The sequence below is a fragment of the Diabrotica undecimpunctata genome, chromosome 1 (genome assembly GCF_040954645.1).
Source record: "Diabrotica undecimpunctata isolate CICGRU chromosome 1, icDiaUnde3, whole genome shotgun sequence".
NCBI classification, from domain to species: Eukaryota; Metazoa; Arthropoda; class Insecta; order Coleoptera; family Chrysomelidae; genus Diabrotica; species Diabrotica undecimpunctata.
In genome coordinates this window covers 27,773,987-27,799,464 of record NC_092803.1, presented here as the reverse complement: position 1 = coordinate 27,799,464, position 25,478 = coordinate 27,773,987, and the positions used below count along the sequence as shown (strand labels likewise).

Here is a 25,478-nt window from a genome sequence, read left to right as displayed (position 1 = left end):
TTGTGTTCTTCTTTTAATTTCAGCATATTGATTTGGTTTTCCTAGTTTGATGACATGACCTAGATATACCTAATGATTTTGTATTGTTATATTTGTCTGGTCTCGGCTCAGTATTTTTGTTTTACTGTAGTTCATTTTTAAGCCTACCGCTCCTGAAACTGCATTTAATTGTTGTAACATATCATGTAGTTCTTGGATATTATCGGCTATTAAAACTATGTCATCTGTGAATCTCAAGTGGTTTAAGTATGATCCGTCGACGTTGATACCCTTGTTGTTCCATTCTAGTTTCTTAAAAATGTCTTCTAGAACAAGTGTAAATAGTTTGGGAGAGATGGTGTCGCCTTGTCTTACTCCCCTTTGTAGTCTTATAGGATTAGTTTTTGTGCTTTCGTCCAACTTTATCTGCATGGTAGCATTTTCATATATGTTTTTAATTATGTAAGTGTATCTCGAATCTATACGTGCATTTTCTAGAGATTCAAGCACTGCCCATAATTCGATGGAATCAAATGCTTTATGGAAATCGACGAACGTCATATGAATTGGGACATTATACTCGGTGCATTTTTCTATCAGTGTTCTTACGATGCGGTGTGCAAGTGGTCTATGGTACTAAAATGTTTTCTGAATCCAGCCTGCTCGATAGGTTGACAGAAATCGAGCTATGTGTTAGGCGGTTGGTTATGATTTTAGTTAGTAATTTGTACAGATGTGATAGCAAGGAAATTGGTCGGTAATTCTCGATGTTTGCTTTGTCTCCTTTCTTGAATAGTAGAATGACTTCGGAGTTGTACCATTCTTGAGGAATCTTTCCTTCATCAATTACTTTATTAAATAAAATATTTAATACCTGTTCCATTTTTCTGCCACCAATTTTCAACATTTCAACAGTAATTTTATCCTCCCCCGGACATTTATCGTTTTTAGTTGATTTAGGGCCATTCTTATTTCATAGTCGGTTATGTCCGGTATTTCTTCTGAGCCGGTGTTAATTATTGTTCGTTCTGTCGTTGTTGAAGAAACAGATGTAAATGTAAAATGTAAAATGCAGAATGTAAAAAAATTAGAAACTCAGTCTTTTATTATTCAAATACTTAGGCATATAAGCCTAATACACACATAATAGGCACATAATAAAATACGCAAAATAATTTACAAGTCTTCAATATTCATTTGTGTAAATTATTTATGCACTTAAATTGGGATTTACAAAATAAATTGTTTATAGTAAGTATAATATTTCTAATGTATTTCGGATACAAATTATCGTGAATACTATAAAATTTACTGATAACCTTATAATTTTTTTGAAAATGCTATAACATATTAACGTTTCCTTTATTATTATTCTGTGAATCATGTAACGAGCATCAAAAGTTTCCAGTAATTACCTTCTTTAATGTTTGAAAATCCAATGATAGTATTACAGGTATTTTGTGTTATTAATATATTTTTTATTTGTCACGGTGTGGTACTTTTTTTATAAGTGACGCCAGAAAAATGTGGTAAATGCTAATTATACGCATTAAAATTATGTTATGAAACAAATTGAAATATGTATGATATGCATTATAAAAATTAGAAAGGAATTTAAGGAATTAATACCAGCAAAAGAATGTTAAAAGTTTTATCAACTTTATCAATATATTCACACAGATATTTTCAAAAATAATTTAATTAATTTTCAAATTGTGGTCTATATTTTTAGTTTATTTTATTACCCTAATACATATATACTAAAAGCACATGAGACACTTGTAATGGATCATTTGACAATCAAAATCAATCAATTCAATCAGAAAGCAAAGTTTAGAAAAAAGTTTAAACAATTCAAAAATCATTGTGATTTGCTTGAGATTCAACGGTTAAGACACCTTGTCAAATCAAAAATCAGTTTGGCATACAATGTATATGTCGAGAATATCCAAATTGCTTTATCCATCAACCCCAAGAAGTTTTGGTCGTACGTAAATTCGAAAAATAATAGTTCAAGACTTCCTGGTGTGATGAAATATAATGGCATTACTACATCCGACCCACAACATATTGTGAATGTGTTTGCAGAATTTTTCAAGAGTGTTTTTCTGTCATCAGATATTAATTTCAAGGCTAACTCCTCCACAGTTAACGCAGATTACTTACATTTTTATCCTATTTTAGAGTCTGAGATAATTTTGGCTAGTAAGAAATTGAAAGACAAAGTTACGTGTGGACCTGATAATATTCCATCCTTTTTGGTTAAGGATTGTATAGGTGCCTTAACTGTGCCACTATTAAAAATGTATGTCTTCTTAACAAGGAATATCCGAGTCTCTGGAAGTAGTCAACAGTGTGCCCAATATTAAAAACTGGTGAAAAGGGTCAGGTAGAAAACTACAGACCAATTTCCATTATTTGCAATCTATCGAAAGTCTTTGAAATAGTTTTGTATAATCGTATTTACTCACGCACTCGTAATCAGCTGTCTCAATATCAACATGGTTTTGTCTCCAGTGGGTCCACTGTAACAAACTTATTAATGGTCACACAATATATCTCAGCGGCCCTAGATAATAGAAGTCAAGTTGACGTCATATACACTGACTTTACGAAGGCGTTCGACAGAATTCACCACGGCGTATTACTTTCTAAATTGTGTCTCTTTGGTCTTTCTGAGGATGCCGTGACTGTAATGAGGTCTTACTTGTCAAATAGAACGCAGTTTGTTGCTTGTAATGGTTACAAATCGGAAAACTACCTAGCTTTTTCAGGGGTTCCACAAGGTTCTAATCTAGGTCCATTATTATTCTTGTTATTTATTAACGATCTGTGTGAATCAATTTCTGCACCATGTTTATGTTATGCCAATGATTTAAAAATTTATTCATTGATAAGCGACCTTAATGATTGTCATTTTCTGCAGAGTGAACTGAATCGAGTACATGAATGGTGTAATGCAAATCATTTGAATCTTAATGCCAATAAGTGCAAAGTAGTTAGTTATTCTAGGAAACAGTCTAATATATACCATCCTTATATTATCGACGGCAATGAACTTGAACGTTTGAATAAAATTAAAGACCTTGGAGTTACATTTGATTATAAACTCACCTTTGTTGAACATGTTAATTTAAAAGTTAAAGAAACATTTAAATCTTATGGATTCATAATTAGAAATAGTCGAAATCTGACTAATACTAAGGCAATTAAATTTATTACACTTTTGTACTCTGTAAACTGGAATATGCCTCTGTCATTTGATCACCTTTTTATGATGTACATATCCAAATTATAGAGCAGGTGCAGCGTAAATTTTTAAAATTTTGGTCTTTCAAAATTAACGGCATATATCCCAAGAGGGGGATCAGCAATAGTGAGTTGTGTAGCGGTTTGGACGTAGTATCATTAGAATCTAGACGAATTAATGCCTCCCTAATATTCCTGTATAAGCTACTACACAATCTCATTGACTGCCCTGATATTCTTCGACAAGTAAATTTTAACGTTCCATCTTATCCAGTGAGAAATTCGATTACGTTTAGAAATACACAAGCTAGAACTAATCTTATGTTAAATTCTCCTCTATTTCTCATGTGCAACTATTATAATTCCGTAAGTGCTTACTGCGATATATTTCACTGCAGGTTAAAGCAGCTTACTAGGATGGCTGAGATCTACCTAGGTGATTGAGTAGTTTCTTTATGTTAAGGTAAAATACTCAAAAAATGTGTTATTTAGTTAGTACCTATGAATTATTTATATTTCATTTAACTTTAGTATTGTATTTTGTCCTATAAATGGATTCTGTTGGACAATAAACGCTATTATAATTAATATAAACGCTATTATTATTTGACCCAGCATGATCACATATAAATAAATATTACAATATGTAATAATAACTTTAGAAAATATGCAGCTAATAAGCCGAAATCAGACAACTCGTGGAATGGCGCTCTTCGCTGGTTTACGTTGGCAAAGAGGAACAAAAAATCGATATTAACGATCAGAACGGAGACAACGGTTGGTATCCTAGTTACTGTGAAATTTGCTTTTCCCCAAAATGTGGTCCGACCATACTGATGGTGAATATTGAGGGTTATAAGTTTTTACCGCCATCAGTATTGGCGCTAAAAATTTCATTAGGTTGGGTAATTTATGCAATGATAAAAATTCCAACACAACTTCGTTAGACCACTCTATGGTAAAATTACCACTACATTGACCGTACCTTTTCTAGCCGTGTCTATGGGTTTAAACATGCCGTGCATCCGCTTCCGATTCTTTTGAACTGGGTCGATTTACCTACATGGAGCACGCATCGGCCATAAAAAGATAGTTTTGTTCTACCACAGGGATCGTAAACCACAAATATTGAGAAGAAATCTGGTATTCCACGTTGTGTTCTTTATCGTCTTTATATTTTGTCTTTTTCTATTACGTATTTTCTATTTCCCTTCGCCAATGAAGAACGATACTCCACGTTCTGTGAGACCGCTCTTTTATCGGTACACAAAGCATGAGGGTTCAAACCAAGGGTTGCGCCTTTATCCCTACCATAAAAAAGGATCACTAACCATATGCAGCAATTACAGAATCATTGCCCATATTCATCATGCAAGCAAAATCCTGCTACACATAATCAATGAACGGACGGCTAAAGAAAATACTTCCAGAGATAGCCGAAGAACAATGCGGATTTTTACCAGAAAAAGGTAAGCGGAAGCAGTTACTGAACACCAGGCAGATAATAGAAAAAGCCAAAAAACCCACGATATCAAGGCTGCTCTATTTCTTATTTCGTAGAATATACAAAGGCTTTCGATTAAGTAAAATGGGATTCCCTCTACCTAACTTAAAAAAAATGTGTATGATAAAAACTCAGCCAAAGTTAAAATGCACACAATATATTTAAAAGCATTCAAAACAATTAAAGAGACTAGAGAGGGCTGCATTAACTATCACCATTATTATACAATACAATATTCTGAATATGGGTTATTGATACTGGAAGGAAAGGTAGAAGGCCGAAGACCAAGAGGAAGATCTCCAACGTGATGGCCAAATGAAGACTGTGGTGGAAAATACCTTATCTATATGCAAAAGTGCACCCAGAATAAGTTACAGAATGTTATAGTTATTAAATAAAATTTATTAATTATTGTTTAATATCGCTCCAAAACGGTTTAAAACTTTTCTATCAGAATTTAGTATATAATGTCTTATTATAATATACGAGATTATAAAGTATTATTTATATAAAACTGACAAAAATGACCTCACCCTTCTTGTATGGCCCTACATCGTATCAACAATAAATACCGCATATTTTGAAAAATTAAATTTTCGGCTTTTAAAATTTGGATGGTTGCTTGTTCTACATTACATTTCACGGAGTAAACATCAATTGGATCCATAAATTCCATTGGATTCAGATCAGAACCGCACGATCGCCATTCAATTGGTGCATTGGGTGCACGCTTGTTTAAAAATACGCTAATCTCGTCGCTATAATGGAGTGGAGCACCATAATGCAAAAGTCATATACATCTGATCGCTAACAGTACATCTTCCAAAAATAAAAACAGATCGTGTAAAGAAACAGATGTTGTGTTGAACCAGGTTCTGAGGTTCTTTAACAAGGACGTTGTTTTTCTTCCTGGACCTTGTTTCCAAATATTTGATGGTAGTCAGTACTTCTTTGTTCTTCTACGGATTTCTTCATTTGTTACTTGGTCATTCCACTGGATCTTAAGCATTCTCCGATATAGCCACATCTCAAATGCTTTTAATCTTCTGCATATATCTTCGTTCACGGTCCACGATTTAACATTATAAAAAAGGACGGAGAAGATCGCAACATTCTTACTTTTATACCAAGAGAGAAGTTGTGGCCCTTGAACAAAGCCCCCATCCGGTTGAAGATGGATCTAGCTTTTCCAATGGTCTCCAATTGGTCGGTTCTTTATTTATTATGGTACCGAGGCAATTGTAGTGTGCCACTTTCTCTACTGGGATTCGGTTGACATAAAGTTGACCTTCTGTTATCTTTTTCTTGCTAATTATCATGAGGTTGGTCTTTTTTACGTTTATATTAAGTATATTAAATAGTATTATACGATTATATTTTACGTATATTGAGTAAATAGTCCCCATTTACCTTCTATTGAAAGAACGTAAGATTTTATACGACAATGATAACGGCCACCTGACACGGGTGAAAGCCGAGGTGAGAAAACAAATGCTAAACTAATAGCAACAAGAATGGGAGTCAGAGACAGAAAAAGAACAATAAATAAAGATGCTAATTCCAAATGTGAAAGAGTGGTACAAATGTAGATTTAAAGGAACAAGTTACTTTTTTACACAAATCCTGATCGGGCACGGCTTATTTAGCTATTATACATATCGCATAATAAACACTGAAGACAATTTATGTATAGAATGCAAAGTGCCTGACGACAGAGAGCATTGTGTATTTCATTGCAACGTTTTTCACGATAAACAACAACAAATACAAGAAATACCCAGGTTTCTTGGGGTGCTGCGGTCTTTTTGACGGTCTTATGAAGATTTTCTTCTCCAAAAAATAAAAGTTGATCCGCAATTAATATTGTGTCATCTGCATATCTGATGCCGTTTCGCCGATAGGAAGACGAGAAAAAGGAAGACCCAGAACGAGATAGTTGGATGACGTAAAAGACGACCTGAAAACTATGAGTGTAAGACAATGGAGAAGAAGAGCACAAGAGAGGTCTGAATGGAAGGACATAGCCAGATAGGTAAAGAGTCATCCAGAGTTATGACGTCAAAAGAAGATGATAAGTGACTCCATTTCTTCTAGAGGTTTCTTCGTCGGCGAATAAAATGTTCTTTATAAAGTTCATGTCCCGTCTGTTTTCTCCTAAAAGCTAATCACAAAATCCCTAATTAAAATTAAGATTACCCAATTAATCATCTAATTAAAACATGAGAAAAAGGTAGCCAAAATCAATATTTCCTTAGGTTTGCCATTTCAGAAAAACTGTAATTCTTGATTTTCAGTGAAATTAATTCACACAATACGTTTGTTCACAATACCTGTCAAGTTAAGATAAATTCCACAACAACAATTTGGCTACTCAAGTAATAAATTTGATAATTAACAATATATTTTACAAAAATCTTGGGGGGAGACCCCTCTAAACATCTAGAGAAATCGAGAAAACATATTTTCGCTACTTCGGTTTTATTGACAATGATATGCTTACCCATAATATAAATTTTCATAAAAAGGTGATTTTGTATATTTTGCAATAAATTTACTAACCGTTTACGTCAATGATTGAGTATAATGACAAAAAGTACACAGAATTTATTTTTATGTTACAGATTTTTTAATTGATAATAAAACGTTTATGCACACATTATAGCCATTCCTCATTCTTGCGCATCTGTATTTGTAAACGAGGATACATGAACCATATATGAACATATATTCCAATAAAACTAAATTGGTAAATACTATAACTTAGATACTTTCGTTATCCGTTACCTTGATTTAAATTCCAAATAAAAGTAATCTTCCTAATGGATATTTTAATCTTAAGTTTTGCAAGCAAAAAAAAATTCAACTGATACTGGATTGGTATTTAAACATTTGTTTAAAGAGAATATAAACGTCATGCATAGCTGGGTTGTATGTATTACGCAAGGTCACTGTTTTAAAATATTGGCAATACTATTATAAGTAGTAAGTAATTCATCTTATGCGATATTTTATGTAAATTACGCTAAAATATGAAAATGATGTTAAACAAAGTTAACATTTTGTTTTGTAACAATATATTCATTCAATAATGAAGGTGACAAACTAAACAAAAACATTTGTCAATCAAATCATATAAAATCTGCGGCACTTAGAAACAATGGCATAAAAGCATGAAGAATTGAATAAAGGCAGAAGAAAAAAGAATAATAGAAACAATATAATAATACTCAAATCAACTCAAATCATTAAGAAATTGGTAATAAAATAATAAACTCACGATTTAAAATTGTATAAAATGAGACATATACGTAGAAGCATTTGTATAAAAATATATTTGTGTTTGTATAAAAATATACATGCATTTATGACAGTTTTATCTACTGATAAATCCTACCATTGTTATTGTTTTATTGACTGTAAAATGCAATTTTAACCTTGACATTGATGTTTATCTTCATCTGCAGTTTTAAATGCAATACATACGTGGACCTTTCGCAAATTGGTACGCCAATAGTATTTTTGAATTAATTATATTACAGCATTATATTTTTTACAGTTAAAGATGAACAGATATAACGAATTAGATACTCTGTTCAGAAAGGAAAATCTGTTAAGATACATAAAAGCCAATAGACTAAGATGGGCAGGGTATGTGATACGTAGTAGGAACAGACGACTTATAAACAAAGTGTTTTGGTAAAGATGTAAAAAGAGACGGTCTGAAGGAAATAAGTGTTAGTGAATTGAAAAAGTGGTAGAGAACCAACAAGAGTGAAAGACAATAATAAAGACGGCAAAGACTCACGGAGAGTTGTAATACAATTGATGATGATAAACAGCCATAAACGTCATCTGTCATAAATCAACAGTATGACTGTTGGTGACCAATTTGTGTACCTAGGGTACTTGTAACTAATTTAAAAGAGAGCAATAAATAGATAAATATCAGCAATTGCAAAAAACGCTATGACTTAACTTAATTAAAGAAAACGTGAAAGAGTCCTGAAATACCCGATGACAGCAAAATTAGATTCGTAAGAAGCTTAGTTTTCACAGCTATTATGATGCTACCGAATGCTATACACTTAAACAGACAGATATATAGAAGGCTCAGCAATGCATTTCAGATATTATATTGACGACCAATAAAGAAAAGACTAATAACATAAGTAAAAAAACAATTTATAAGCTAAAATAATATTTATTAGGGGAAAATTTAAAGTATTTGGCTGTATACTATAATTTAGAACATTAATAGGAAGTAGAGAGAGTTCTTTAGCAGCTTTAGCTAATGATTCTGTAGTACTTTTTAGGAACAAACAGAAATTAAAGGTAGTGATACAAAGATTACAAGTAAAAGTAAAAACAAAAGCAGTAAACATAAACAAAAACAAAGACTGAATATATAAAATGGACAGACCAGGAGTCCTTACAAGGACAATACAAGCAGGAGCTAGAAAAACATATAACTTTGGAGGGCAAAAGTAAGAACATATAAAAGTCCTATAGTTTTAGACGGTAGCGAAACATGGACTATAAATAAATTAAAAACCAATCTTGTCAACGTCTGGGAAAAATCCTTAGAAAATTATTGTATATATATATATATATATATATATATATATATATATATATATATGTATGTATATATTTATAATATATCATCATCATCATCATCATCATCATCATCATCATCATTATCATCATCATCATCATCATCATTATCAGCATATTCTACCGATAATGGTGCAGCCTCCCTTACATATTCATTCTTCATTTCTCCCAACGATTATCTAAAATTAGCTTTTCTGTGACATGTTGTACCGGCTAGTTTCCTTATGTCATAGTCCCATCTTAAATTTGGACGTCTTCTTGGTCTCTAGACGCCTCTTATATGTTCTCCTGTTCTAGACGTTCTTCTTTGTAATTTACATACTTACATTTTTAATATAATTTTCAAAATAAGTTAACACGTCAAAATGTCGATGATTGAAGTTTTTTAACTAAAGGGGAACATCTTGAACCCTTACTAGAAGTTGACGACGACCAACCGGGTCGTACCAGAGCTAACAGCCAACTGATCAAAATAAATCCAGGAAATATAACTGTACAAATATTCCTATTGATGATCTGATAACACTGAAAATGTTTTTGATGTTAATTTTTAACAATTAAAAATCAATATTTAAAAATTCCTTTAAAACGTTCTGTGATGTAGCAGAACGTTTTCGGAATTAATATTCCATCATCAGTGTTATCTGGATGTGCATGTTTTGAGCCACTAAATACATGCGTAAAACCCTTTAAATGTTGTTAAATTAAATTTGAGTGACATTATTTGATTTTATATAGTAGGATGTTTAAGTTACAACAGGAATAGATAACATGCCAACGTAAGACCCCAATGGAGGTTGCTAGTCCTAAGACAAAGTGTCTATGAGGACTTGTTGCTATCAAACGTTCTGTGATGTAGCCCGATAGGGTGTTATAAAAATATTCTTTTATAAAGAAATTTTTAAATAAATTTTTTATGATACTGGTATACAGCCAGCTAAAGGAATTTAGTTTCCTTGTGGATTTTAACAATTAAATATAAAAATTCATCATTATCATTGGCTCTACAACCCATAGTGGTCTTGGTCTGTTTTAGGATCATCTTCCATTAATTAAGTCCTTAAATCGTGTTTTAGGCCTGTCTTTTCTCCTCACTTTATCCGGTTTTTGGTTAAAAAAGTATTCTGACGGCGCTATCACGTTTGTTTTCTCTAAGTGGCCTAGCAACTGTAGCCTATTTTTTGACGTACCTACCAATAGCACTTTTATAATATATCAATTACTTTTAATGTTCTAAATTATAGGCTGTTTCGGGTACGTTTTTCGAAGTAATGGTTTCAGAAACTTACTTTGAAGGAAACAGTAGAAGGTTAAACAGATATAGACAATATATACATACATATATATATATATATATATATATATATATATATATATATATATATATATATATATATATATATATATATATATATAAATTTAGTATTTCTTGGGTTTAGGTTCAATAAAATTTTATTGAACCTAAACCCAAGAAATACTAAATTTATATTAAATATAGTACGGTTCAAGAAACTCAAATCTAATATATATATATATATATATATATATATATATATATATATATATATATGTATATCACATTATCACAACCATAGGTGTTCCGTTATCAGAACGTGCAAGAATGACAGAACCTAGAGAGAAATGAAGGAACATCGAAAAGATCAACTCATGAAGTCATGTTTCGCGATAATTTTAATAGGTTATCGACTAGGAGTAAAAAAAAAAGATTTAATGTTGCGTGGAGTACTAAATATTAGTCATAATTTTCATTAGTTATTAACTACGATGGAGCGATACTTGAAAAGCCAGAGTGCGGGATCCAAAGTTAAAAAGCCAAGTGTTTTATCTGAAACACGTATCAATAAATTTCAAAAAATGCCAGACTGAATAACCCTTTAGTATATAATAAATAGGAGTATATGTAAAACCATATATTGTTTTAGATTGCGTTAATTATTGGCACTATGGGAGCGATAAAAATGCTCAGTATATCACAAAGTGAGAACGAATAAAAATAATGCAGCAGTTATGTGCCCCTCTAAACAACATTTACTTCGAAAAATCTGATCAGATTTGATATTGATTCGTTCGTTATTTGGATAATTTAACACACTCCTCCTCAGTTCGTTATCTTATGGAAGGATATGGTGATATCATGACGTTTAATTGACTGTAATTGATCATTTAACTCTATTTTGAGCTTTGTGAGATGCTTCCGGAAGGGCTTGAAGCACAGACTTATTTGCAAGATGTGCTATCCATGTAATTCGTAATATCCTCCTGTATATCTACACCTAATCTGATCAGAGTTCATAATGTGCTGAGTTTTGGATGGTTGGAAGGGCAGTGTCAAGATATGTAACTTGCCTTTCGCAGACGATACTACACTTCTAGCCTTTACTCCAGAAGACATTACTAAATTAATAAAATAAACTCAAAGTAGATAGTGCTAAGTTTGAACCCATGGTTAAAATCATGGTTATTAATTGCCAACAACTCTTTTCTAAAACCTTATTCTTCTTAATATCCATGGAAATGAACAATAAGCATATGCCTGTCAAAATAAAAATTATTTAAAGGAAAAAATCCAGTACAATAGATAGTATAAACACATAAAATTACCTCTAAAATGCTACCTAAAAGATTATAAGAAAATTAAGTCCAGTCATAGTCATCAACAGATAAGCCAGGCACATAATGTTGACAATAGAAAGCTAATTGAGGAGATAAAAGCAGATATCGTAATGGGATGCAACAGCCACAAAATATAGCTATGGCAATAAATTCAAAATTAATATACCAAGCAGGGACGATTGGAAGTAAGGTGTACCCATAAAAACGAAAGTTACTTGGTACACCAATTAAAGCATTTAATTCTGTAGAGGTCAATTCTAAGCTAGTATGGGATTGTGTAGGTGTCCTACATAAACTGGGAGACGAGGGTCATAAGGGCAATGAAAAAGCAGATGAAATGGCCAAACACGGCTCATCAATGCCATTTATTGGACCGGAACCCTTTTAAGGCGTTGCAATAGCAGTAACAAGCCTGGCTACAAGAATATGGCTAGCTTAAAAATCTCTGAAATGCTGGAGAAATTCGCCAGGACAAAGATAGACGAAACAGTTCATTATAGAACATTTGCCAAAATATACAGCAGACTAGGTCTGTTAATAGGGCACTCTGAGCTGAATAGGTAGTACCACATGATGGGATTGGCACATGATAATCTATATAGATTCCGTCATCTAGAGAAAGAAACAACAAAACATATTTTGTGTCATTACGACAGCCAGCCAGATCTGTGGGGGTTACATTAGGGGAAGAAAAGCCACCGGCAAAGAACTACATGGAAGGTTCAATCTCGAAGCTATTAGAACTTTTAAAAGAATCACGGATCAGGCGGGAAAATGTAATATATCATTAGAGGACTGCAATAGATCTGCAAAAGTCGCAGTAAAATAGTCCAAAAGCCCCGCATTAAATCTGTATAATTTCGGTCATTTGGCAACAAATATCAAAAATAAGACATATCTGCATCTTTAAAATTCTGTTGTTACAAGATCAATTATATACGGAAGCAAGATTAGCCAACTTAATCCTCGAATAGAAAACAATACTACTGTTAATAGAAATAAACTTTCTCAGCAGATTAGCACAATTCCAACTTAAAAGAATTAGCAATTATAATCTATTTCTAATGAGTGTAGAGTAATAAAATCTCATGAAGTATTCAAAAGCGCTACAGGGTAATCCGTCAATAATCCGTCAATAAATTCCGTCCGCATTGCAAAATTCTGTCGTTTCATAAAGAGCAGGTAGGTATCACCCTGTTTTAAGGGATTAGTCCATTGTTATCGACAGATAAACACTGAGCCAGAGGCGCGCTAGTGGGTTAATTGACAAAAGAATATGCATTCTTAAAAATCATATTAAAGGAAATAAAAATGTAATACAGCAGAACAGTGTTATTAAAAAAATATAAAATGTAACAATAAAATATATACGAACCGAAATCGGGAAATACTCACAAACACACACGAATGAACTTTACATATTGAAACACTTGTGGGGAGTTTAAATCAATTTATTCACAAAAACTACAAAAACTTTACTGGATACGTTATTACAATTCTACATCACTATAGTCTTCATCCGAAGAACTGTCATCATCCCCTGGTGTTATAATTATAGGGTCAACCACCTGATCGACCAAGTTGTCCAGTTCCCACATTTTATCTTCCTCTTTTAAAACATGCTGGATTGCTTTTTGCCAGTTTTCTGATGTGATTTCCATAATGGCTTGATCAAACAATACCTTGACATCTTTCATTTTAAATGTGGTATTGTGCCTTGCAACATATCCTTTAACTTGTGCCCATATAAGTTCTATGGGATTTAATTCGCAATGATATGGCGGTAGGCGTAGCACAGTTACTTCATACTTTTCTGCTACATCTTCTACGGCATATTTTATTAAGCGAGATTTATGTTGTTTTACTACGGCTAGTAGTTCCTTCTTTATTGAATTCGTCTCAAACTGAATACCTTTATTTGACAGCCAGTTAATAATTTCTTGCTTTCTCCAAGCTGAAGTTGGTACCTTCTCTATGCGCCTTGAATGGTAGCTTGCATTATCCATAACCACGACCGAATCAGCTGGAAGAAATTTTAACATTTCCCCGAAGTAGTCTTCGAAGACATCCGAATTCATGTCCTCATGATAATCTCCCGTCCGACACGACTCAAAGCTTAACAAACCTTCTTTTAAAAATCCTTCTTCGCTTCCAATGTGAGCAATTATAAGCCTCTTCCCTTTTCCCGAAGGCACTTTAATACCCGTCGAAAGGCCTTCTATGAAAGCTTGGCGAGCACTTGTTACATTTTTATCTTGCCACATTTTTTGGACTATATAACCTTCGTTTATCCACGTCTCATCAAGATAAAAAATTTTCTTGTGCTCTCTGCGGTACTGTTTTATAGTTCTCAAATATTTTCGTCTCCAGCAAATGATTTCATCACTTTCCAGTAATAGTGCCTTTCGATTGTGCTTTTCCCAGGAAAAATTCATACTTTTTAAAGTTTTCCATAAAAGTTTTCTGGATATCAAAGGAATATCGTTATCTTGGCTTATCTCCATTAGTATTTTGTCAAGGGTGGGTATTTCCTTTTTAAAATAAAACGAATGAACTTTTCTTCGAATGTCACGTTTGGTGTCTTCACCTAAGATTTTTATTGGTCTTCCTGATTTTCTCTTGCATGGACTTAACTGGCCTGATATCTTTCTTTCTCGCAATAATTTAAAAATCGTGGACTGTCCAATTCCAGTCATTCGGGCACATCGCTCAACACTTTCTTGCACAGATAAACTAGGGTGATCGTGTTTTATGCAATCATATACATTTAAAATTATAACTTTTTCACTAGCAGATAGCGGAGAATTTTTTACACCTCTTTTCTTTGGAGTAAATGTCGCCATTTTATAACTTTTTCACTATTTCTATATCACAATATTACTGTACGTTTAATTGGTGTAGTAACAATTACTAACTCGAATGTCGAATGTCGAATGATAATAATAAAATAAAAGAGGGATTATAATGAAAGTGTAAGTAAAACCTCATTACGCGTTATTAGTCTTCATGTTGATTTATTTTAGTTCTTAGTAATATTAGGAGGTGCGTCATACCCTTATCAGCTTCTTCTAATGCTTTTATTCGTTCAGTAAGGAAGTGAATTTGTTTTTATAAATAAAAATGTAATTAGCTTTAATGAACATATAATGGAATACGAGTTTGAAGAATAAGTTAATCGAAAAATTAAATAAAATTGGTTATCACAAAATATCCAAAATATGATATTTTGAGGTACATCAATTTTTGACGACGAAGTTGACATCCGTCCATTTGCCTACGCCCATGACGACACCGAAATTCAGGCAAATTTTATGACACTTCATGATTTATTACTCTACACTCATTTGAAACCAATTATAGATATCAGAAAAATATTCGAAAAAAACTGTTTTTATCATATATGCCAGAAACAACTCATATTGTACGGACATGGGAAAACACAATAAGTAAAAAACCGAATGCAAAAATGTATAAAACATTTGAAACTCAAACAGAAAAGTAAAAGAATTCGGCAAGAAAAACTTGTCAACATAGATATGGCTATAAGTCAAAGTCAAACACATCTGAGAGAGATCGACTGGATGGACAAAATATTATGACAATTAGTGACCAGTAAGCCATAATATTGACACAACAGCGATAAAGTGATAGTGATTTAGACGTCATGTTTTCGTTGTTATTGATAAATAAAAATAGGCCAATTAAGTTAGACTTTTACTCGACACAAGTATAAAGATGGGTTTGACAATTGAAGTGTATAGTATAATGTAACAAAAGACTATCATCTAGGGATTGATCAATTTTTTACAGAAACTATTTAAACAATCAAAACATCAAACAAACGTGCGTATTTCTGAGAGAAAATAATTGTCAAAAATGGTTTTAACATTTTCTTTTTACACAAATTCTAAAACATTTTTTTTGTCCACATATACATATCCGTAACAAGCTTTTTAGGCTAATTTGTTTATTCTGTGCACAAAATTTTCTTATTATATAAGTTTATTATTATAGTATCTTTTCTCTTAAATGCATCGTTTTCTAAGGTAAGTAAATTCGATAACTAAGTGAAAAATTAATATTTCAAAGTTTAGCAATCGTCAAATTAAACCTAAAATTCCATTTTATAACATCCCGGAGACTTTTTAACAATAACTTTATAGCACTCATTGCTTTTTAATTGGTTATTTATATTTACATATAAGAAGAAGTTATAATTGCCTATAATATATATATATATATATATATATATATATATATATATATATATATATATATATATATATATATATATATATATATATACGATTTTTTGTTCTAAAAATATTTGCTTAATATTAAAAAAAAACTAATTTGTTCAAATTTAATAAGATTATATGAAAAAATTGTTTATAAATAACATGTATTTAATATAATTATATTTTAAATAAAGAAATAAAAAAATAAAAATAAAAAGGCAATTTAAGGAAAGATTTGTACATCCCGTAGACAACAGCTGCTTTATTTTGAAAAATTTTGGAATAAAAATACGATAAATGCTATTATTTTAACATTGTACCCCAGTTAAAAAAAGAAAGAGCAACTTTTGTCCAGTAGAATCCGAGATAAGTAATTTTTTTCCGAGTTATGTACCTATTTTGAAACTGTGTTGGATTTTTTAGAGAGCGTGACTGGCCCTTCAGTCGGCTACACTCACTCCTTTTACTCTAATCCGAATGCTAAGTACTCTTTGATTACAACACTCCTTTTTAAACAGTTTTCAATCATTTTATTCGCTAAAAGTTTTGTTAAAAACTTTGATTTTTCTTGTAAATTATTGGTTAATTTCAGATCGTAATGTTGCCAATTAACTTAACAGTGAATTTAAAAAAAAAACAATGGACTATTTTGGCTCGTATGGATCGTAGTTCCTTTTTTGTTAAGTTGTGGTTTTTTATTCAGATTTCCGAATATTTTTGTGATATTTAAAGTAAACTAAATTCTAGGGAGTTATTATAAATATTTATAAGCCTAAATAGTGCTATTTGTTATTAAATCATTATTTGCTTTAAACTTTTGTTTCAGTAGATTGTTAGTATACTTCTTAACAAAGGAAATAAGTCCCGGATTATTGAGATCCATTCAGATAAATTATCTGGACCAGCTTTAGAAATTGGCTCGTTTTTCAAAAATTTTTATAAATAAATTAAATTTTGCAAAAACGATTTAACTGATCTAGTTTATCTTTTGAACACCATTCAAACACGATAACACCCTCAAGTTCAGGTACATTTGAATACATTTTAATAAAAAATTAAAAAAATTATTAACAATGTTCAAAAACAGCGATTTTGTTGTTTATTTTGCAATAACTTTTTTGTTTATTAACCGATTTTAATTTACCATATCTCATTTTGTGTATCTTTTATTTGTGAAAAAGTTGTTTGTCAAATCAAATTTCTATGTAGACTAAGTTTTTAAGTTATGAGCAAAATAATGAATTTGACGTTTTGATTGTATTTTTAAAAATAGTTCCACTAAAAAATTGATGAATCCCTAAATGAGAGTCTTTTTGTAATATCTCATACTACATATTTCAACCGCCAAACCCATCTATGCCCTCCTGACGAAAAATGGTTTATTTTTTACTAACATTATTGACCTAAATGGCCTTTTACAGTAAGTCATTTTAAAACAAAAAGTTTATGTTTATCCAGCAATTAACGTTGTACTTTATCTTTTGTTTTATTTCTATGTCTTGTAAATAATAAATAATGGGTAATGACTCATATTTACGGAAAAATCATTAATATTAATTGTGGTTTTCACGGTTTTTCTGTTTGTAATACATGAAAAACAAATTGAGCGACGTAGTTTACTAACGAAATATTTATTTAGTAATATTGAAAAACTATTGTATTTAGTGATAATAAAGGCAGTGTGGGATGTTTAAGAAACGTTAATATGTTAAACCATAAATTAAATATAAATTATTTTCCACCTAAGAAGACTGCTTTTCAATGAAATACTGGTAATTTTATTACTAGCGGACCTGATAAGCGGCGATATATTTTACACTACCTTTATGAATAACATTTTCCTGATCTGTTGTTTCAATCAGCTTGGATTCCGTGAAGGTTTATCGACAAATGACGCAATAATAGAATTCACCAATGAAATACACAATCGAATTGACAATAGCCAACCTACTGCTTGTGTGTTTCTGGACTTGGCAAAAGCATTCGATATTGTAAGTCATCCAAAACTACTAGAAGCACGAGAAAATAGTGGAATACGCGACAGTGCTCATAATTTACCGAAGTCTTACTTGGACAACAGACAAGAAATTGTAAGGATAAATAATATTAACAGCAATTAACACTTAAGATGCAGTGTGCTCCAAGTTACAGTATTAGGACCACTACGTCAACGATCTATATAATCTCAATACTGAGGGGTAGATAGTAAGTTTTGCCGATGACACTGCAATTTTATATAGCGCAGATAATTGGGAACATTTTAATAATAAAATTAAATTAGATATGCTCAAACTAATAAAATAGTTTAATTATAAAGGTTTAACAATTAATTATGAAAAACGTTTTTTGTTCAGTTACAAAGTAACACTACCTTCTTATACTTCTATAACAATTAATAACACGAAGGAAAATATAATCATAAAATTAAGTAAAACAAAGGTTTGTTACCAGCACTTCTCTAAACAAAGTAAACTGAGACAAAGGTTTGTTACCAGTACTTCTCTACAAAATGAATTTTTGCATCGTTATAACTTTACAATCAGCCAAAATACGATTAGAAGAAGACTTGCTAAAAAAGACCTACACCCAGGAAGGGCACCAATTGGCCCATTATTGGCTAGAGACCATAGAAGGCAAAGATTGCATTTTGCTCGTGAACATGTTGATTGGAATAATGACGATTGGGAAAGAATGTTGTTCACCTATAAATCCAGGTACTGTCTTTTCTCTGATGATAGGAGAAACCGAGTGTATAGAAGGCTTGGGGAACGCTACGAATAGTGTAATACCTTAGAGACTGTATGGCGGCGGCTCGGTAATGGTGTGGGGTGGGATTAATATAGAGGCTCGTACGGAATTAGTTAAAATAGATCGCGGTCGGCTTACATCGCAGAGGTATATAACAGACATTTTAGAAGAGCATGTCGTGCCATTTGCACCATTTATTGGAGATAATTTCATGCTTATGCAAGATAATGCCTGGCCACACACGGCAAGAATTGTGCAGCAGTATAGTCAGGAGGTTGGAATTCCTATCATGGATTGGCCTGCGAGAAGTCCTGACCTCAACCCAATAGAACATGTTTGGGATATCATAGGCAGACGACTACGACAACTACTAAATGCACCAAACGCATTAGATGAACTGTTTTTGCGGTTGGTTGAAATTTGGGATCAAATTGATCAAGAAGAAATCAGAACGATTATTCTCAGTATGAGAGATCGTTGTCAAGCAGTAATAAATGCCAGAGCAGGCAATACTCGATACTAGTACACGGTACTAGTATATTCTTGAACTTTAAAAATTTAAATTTCGTCATTAATTTATAATGTTAGTTTGTTTAGATCAGTTGTTTGTTTAGATGTTTAGATTTATGATGTTATATTGTTAGTTTCAATACATTTTTTGTAAAAAAAGAAAAGTTTTTTATTTAAGATGTCCTAAAACAACCATAAAGCAGAAAATAACAAACAAAAATTTTTTCATTACAACTCAAAATAAGAATTTTAAAATTATGCGTTAATTTTGTAGCGCAGTGTATATATTAATACTCTTCATTCATTAAGCATGATAAAATTTATATTTAAAAGTATGTATTAACCCTAGATCGTATGGTTGTACATACATTTTTCGATCTGACTAATTAATAATGATCAAAATAAAAAAAGAAGAATATTTGCAATAGAGTGATTTTTTATATTCGTTCGTATAAATATAAAAAAAAATTAAATACGTATAATATACATATTAAACAATGGTTGTAGATTAGTATACACCTACATAATATACATAATTAAATATCGTCACACACTATTCCCGTTTTCGACGAATAGGTTTTCCTCCTCCTTCTAAGTGCCTTCTCTGTTGAGGTTGGCGATCAATATGGCAAATTGCTCTCTGTTCTGGGCTTGATGAATTAATTCATTTCCTTTTGTGTGGATCTAATCTTCTGATGTTTTGTAGCCAAGATTTTTTATTTCGTCCTATGCCCCTTTTACCTTTAATCTTGCCTTCTAATATTACCTGCAGCTGCTCAAATTCCCTATGGCGGATTATGTATCCTAGATATGACGTCTTTCTAATTTTGATTGTATTGACCAGATGAGGGAGTGTGTTCATTCCTCTCAGTACCTCTTCATTCGTAGTTCTGCTGGTCCAGCTTGTTCTTAGCATTCAGAGGTACATCCACATTTCAAATGAATTTAAATTGTTGACTTCATACTGTTTTAATGTCCAGGTCTCATAGCCGTATAGTAATAGAGACCACACATAACACTTTAGTGTTCTAAAATTTTATTGAGACATAGCTTGCTATTTCAATGCGTCTTCTAACCAATATGTTTTAACGGGTAATAAGTAAATGTTTTTTGGTTTTTGATTGACAGATGTAAAATTAAAATGTATGTAAAAAAACTAATAATAATAATTCTTTCTTGTACATTGAAATCAATAAACAATATTAAAACATTATTATTAATATTTTAATATAATATAATTTGTTTAAAATTTAAATAATAGTAGTATATTACTTTATGAGGGGGAGAAGCATGACTTTTCTTGACGCGCCCGATATTACGCGCCCAACGAAGTGAGGCACGTAATAGAGGGCAAGTCAAGAAAAGTCGCTTCTTTGCCGAATAAAGTATACTATTTTTTCTTCAAACGTAGCAATTTTCAACCATAAATAGTACAATTCATACGCTATTTTTACTCGAAATTAACTGTGACAACTATCAAAGTCGTCTAGATGTTAGAAATTAAAATAATTAAGTCGTCGCGTCGGTGGGATTTGCGTCTCCCTGGTTACAGTTGTTTGACAGTTGTTTGCAATTATTAAAGACAGCTTATTGTTGTTGCAACCGCAAGCGCAAATTTAGTGCGAAAATGGAAAACCTAAACGAAATTGAGTCCGCGGCTAATGATGCAGTAGCACGTTTGGGGCCCTCCAAGTACGGAATAAAGTATCGGTTAGCGTACAAGTACTTCCAAGAGTGGTGCGATACAAGAGGAGTACGGCAAGTTACCGAAGACGTTTTACTGGCATATTTTAATATAATGGAAAATGAAAATAAATGGAAATCTTCTACAATGTGGTCACGATATAATATGATAAAATCCTATGATATAAGCATGATTATATATTTAAAATTCTATGATAGAAAACATGTGGATATAAGCAAATTTTTAAAGTTACGTGCCTTTCTGAAAAAAAAAACAAGCGAAGGATATACTGCAAAAAAGTCTAAAGTTTTCACTAAAGACGAGTTTGATAAATTTTTGTTTGAAGCGCCAGATAAGTTGTATTTAGGATTAAAGGTAAAAAAAATTATATTGCAAAGCATGTAGTATACTCTACTAAATTATAAAAATATTTCAGATTGTTTTGTTAATTGGGGTTACCGGCGCCTGTCGATGCGACGAAATGGTAAAAATGAAGACTGTGGACATTGAGGATAAAGAAAATGTAATAATTATCAAAATCCCAGACAGTAAAACACGACAAATTAGATCTTTTACGATAATTAGTCAAAACTACATTAAACTGTATAAAAAGTATGCATCACTGCGGCCTGAAAATTTCACAGAAAACCGATTTTTTATCAAGTACCAAAATGGAAAGTGTTACCGAAGCGTCATGGGAATACATTCGATCAGCGCAGTAGCCCAAAAAGTAGCTAGTTATTTAAATTTAAACGATGCAAGCGCATACACGGGTCACTCTTTACGACGAACTTCAGCAACACTTTTAATTGATGGAGGCGGAAATCTAGAATGCCTCAAACGACATGGGGGCTGGAAATCAAGCACGGTTGCCGAAGGATATATAGAGGATTCAATAAGAAATAAGAACGATAATGCTCAGAAAATTTTAAACCCTCATGATTCGCCAACATCGGGAATGATTGCTGAAATTTGTTCTCGACCATCAGTATCATCAACAATTACCAATGCGTATCAAGAGTCGGGAACATTTTTGCACGGTGTCAATTTTGAAAATGCCTCATTAACTAATTGTACTTTTAATATTACTATAAATAAAAATGATGTTTAATTGTTGTTAATGACATTTGTATTGTTGCTTTGTGACATGTTTCATATTGTTGCCACGACAACATTTTTCCCTCCGCCGTAAAGAAATGGGAAAAAAAAACTGCTGCCGGCGGAGACATCAAACTTTGACAGGATCAAGTTAGATAAGTAATGTCATCATTATTTGACTTTTGAAGAAAAAATTACTTTATTCAATTTTCAAAATATTATTTAAAATTTTAAAATATAGAAAACATCGTATGCAGCTTTACGCTAGTCTACTTTATGGCCTACTAGTCCAACTTTTATTTTATTTTTATACGATATAAACTAATAGCGATATTGATGTTTCAAGTTTGAACAGAAAAGTGGTAAGTTCCTTTTTTAAATCTTTTAAATCGCATGCTTTAAAAATCTAAGACTTAAAAGAAGTTTAACTTCCCAAATCTTGTGATACTCTTGTAGTATTGTCAATTTTTTTCTTGGAAAAAGATTAATTGTATCTAATGTTTGTGGAAAAGACAATAACCTATTTTTTTTTTCATTTTTAATGAGAAAATCGTGTATTTTGTTAATAACTCAAATGTTTTCCATCCGAATTACTTACGGCTTAGCTCATTTTAAAGTTCCCATTAAATATTTAAAGAGGAAAACCTCTTCTTTATACATTTTTTGATAATAAAAGTTTCAATTGCAGGTTAATTTAAATTAACCCGCACGTTTATCAGGTAGTAACTCGGGTTGAATAGTAGGAATAAAAATTAAAAAAAAACCGTTTGATTGATTATTTGAAAGGTTTCTTTTTGATTTTTAAGGGTTTTTCGTTAAAATCTATTCTTTACGAGTTATTTTTTAATAATCGCCCACAAACATGTATTTTTAGGTAGTAAATCTCAATTTCGGGGGTTATTTAAAGGTTAAATATTTTCGCCGCCGAGAAGGGGTGGTACTCACTGGAACGCTATATAAATTTTTTTTTTCAAATGTTTCCTATGCGCATTTCAAATTTTATGTCAATCAAAGCGGTTCTTTAAAATTCTGAGCAAAAACCGTGAAAGAATGGACTAACTTTGTAGTCATGGGTTTATTTGGAATCGCCGGCGTCGCCAAAATAGTGGTTAAGATTACAGAATGTTAAGCTTTTTGAAAAGAAGAAATGTAGCTACTTAAATCATCGAGTCGTAAATATGTGATACATTAGAAAAACTATCTTAATTTTTTTAGAGGGAGAAAAACAAATATAACAAGCTGCGATCTATGTCCAGTACACAATAATTCAATTATTATATTTGAGAAATTAAATTTAGATGACTATAAATATAAAAAAGTGTGTCTATGGCCACTTTTCAAAAATAAATCAACATGTGCAGGATATATCACCAGACATTAAGTTGAGCAGCCTACTCACAAGTTATAAGTAATTTCCTGTTTTCATACCATTAAACTATAACAGTAACAACAAAATACGAATGAGCGAAAGTATAGTTCAATGCCAAGGATAATATGAATTATTTTTATAATAACTATCACATAATTATACTTTCTATAAAAATTGTACTAACCGTATCGTCCTCGGGAATTATAACTTTATCGTTAGAAAAATAGGTATCCACATCATTATTTTCGTAGTAATAAGGAGGTGGTGGGTCATTGACACAATATTTTTTCTTATTATTGTCACTGCAACAATCGTCTTTCACGTTTGGTTCGGTTCCGACCATTTTGGTGTATGCGAAAATCAAAGCAGATTCGAGATAAAGGCCTCACGCGCCGCAACTTTACATTATTAACTAATATTCCAATGACACTAGTACGATACATATATTTCCCTCACCACATATCGTACCAAATAATTAGCCATGTGCCTGCGATTACGTTCGGTAGTGAATCCTCACGTCTATAGATAATGAGTCAAGTATGTACTCTTTTTGATTGAATGGAGGGTACTTTCAATAAGTTTTGTAGACGTTAAGAGATGCGACACCGTCGGTGTGGTAAATGAGTCGTTCACTACATAAGTCAATTTTAAGTATAAAATATTTTTTGTTTTATTTAGAGCTTTTTATACTTATAATAGGTACAATTGGCAGATACGGAAAAATAATAATAATTTATGCAAAAGTTGTAACCTGGTCAGAAAAAAAAGGAATAGAAAAAACAGCACCAGCCGTCAGTGGCAATTTCATGTGACATTGGTCGATAATTCCATTATGATACAGAACATCCAAAAAAGTTATTTAGAAAAAATGTAGGCAATAATATTCTGCAGGCTTGGAAAATATGCAGAATTCTACAGGGTTATTAATAACTACTTGATAAAGCAAACGTACAATTTTTAAATAATCTTACATTTATTTATATTTATGTAAATATACAGGGTGAGTCATGAGGAACTTTACATACTTCTACCATATGTAGAGTCCCTCAGGGAGCATATCATATGGCCACTAAAAAATGTCAACTCCTCTTCTTTATTAATTAACAGGGTGATTTGTGTGATTGACCATTTATTTCATTTTACTGTAGTGTTTATACGGCTCATTTGATTTTTTTAATTTTTGCATGATACAGTACACTACTATCAAGCATTCGACTGGTATTAGCTAAACTAAAAAATTCCAGGACTGGCTTTGGAAAAATTAATTTAGGGATTCGTATTAAATATTAAATATGCGACAATGTTGTGCGACAATATGACAAATTTTTAGTGAACGATCAAATCTTACCAAAAATAGAACAACCATAATGAGTTATTAAATTATAAGGTATTAATTTAAACAAATGTTATAAATTTCAAACATTTTAATTAAAATGAGTTCCTACAACATAATCTAATACGTAGAAAATTAACATCTTTACTGTCACTTTGTATTATCTCTATGATAGAATCAATTGTTTTTCAATTTTAAATTTTTACTCATAGATCGTATTGGGGCATTATTTTCGATAAATAATAAATTAAATTGATTAAAAAGTCAAACCTCTTGTATGTGTTAGTTTTTGTTGATTGTAAATGATTAAAATTTTATGTCAAATAATAATACATTGCATCAACTGTACTAAATAAAAATAAATCTAAAAAAGTTTAAAATGAAGGTTGGCGTTGACCGTTTGACGTTTCTTGATATTTTATACCCATTGTCATTATTGTCATTATCAATTGTTATTTATGTGTACAAGAATACATATTTCTTCTATCATATCTACGTTAAGTACATTGTGTTAGTTT

At 31.6% G+C, this 25,478-nt stretch overlaps 1 protein-coding gene across 1 annotated transcript in view; it reads right to left on the bottom strand.

The window, feature by feature from the left end:
* LOC140447278 (protein Malvolio-like) overlaps positions 1-24,129 on the bottom strand; it is a 64,594-nt gene extending 40,465 nt beyond the window's left edge. The window contains exon 1 of the mRNA XM_072539850.1: positions 23,812-24,129. Within this exon, the coding sequence (XP_072395951.1) occupies positions 23,812-23,970 (159 nt within the window). The 5' untranslated portion in view covers positions 23,971-24,129. The remainder of the gene's footprint in view (positions 1-23,811) is intronic.
* Between the last annotated feature and the right edge of the window lie 1,349 nt (positions 24,130-25,478).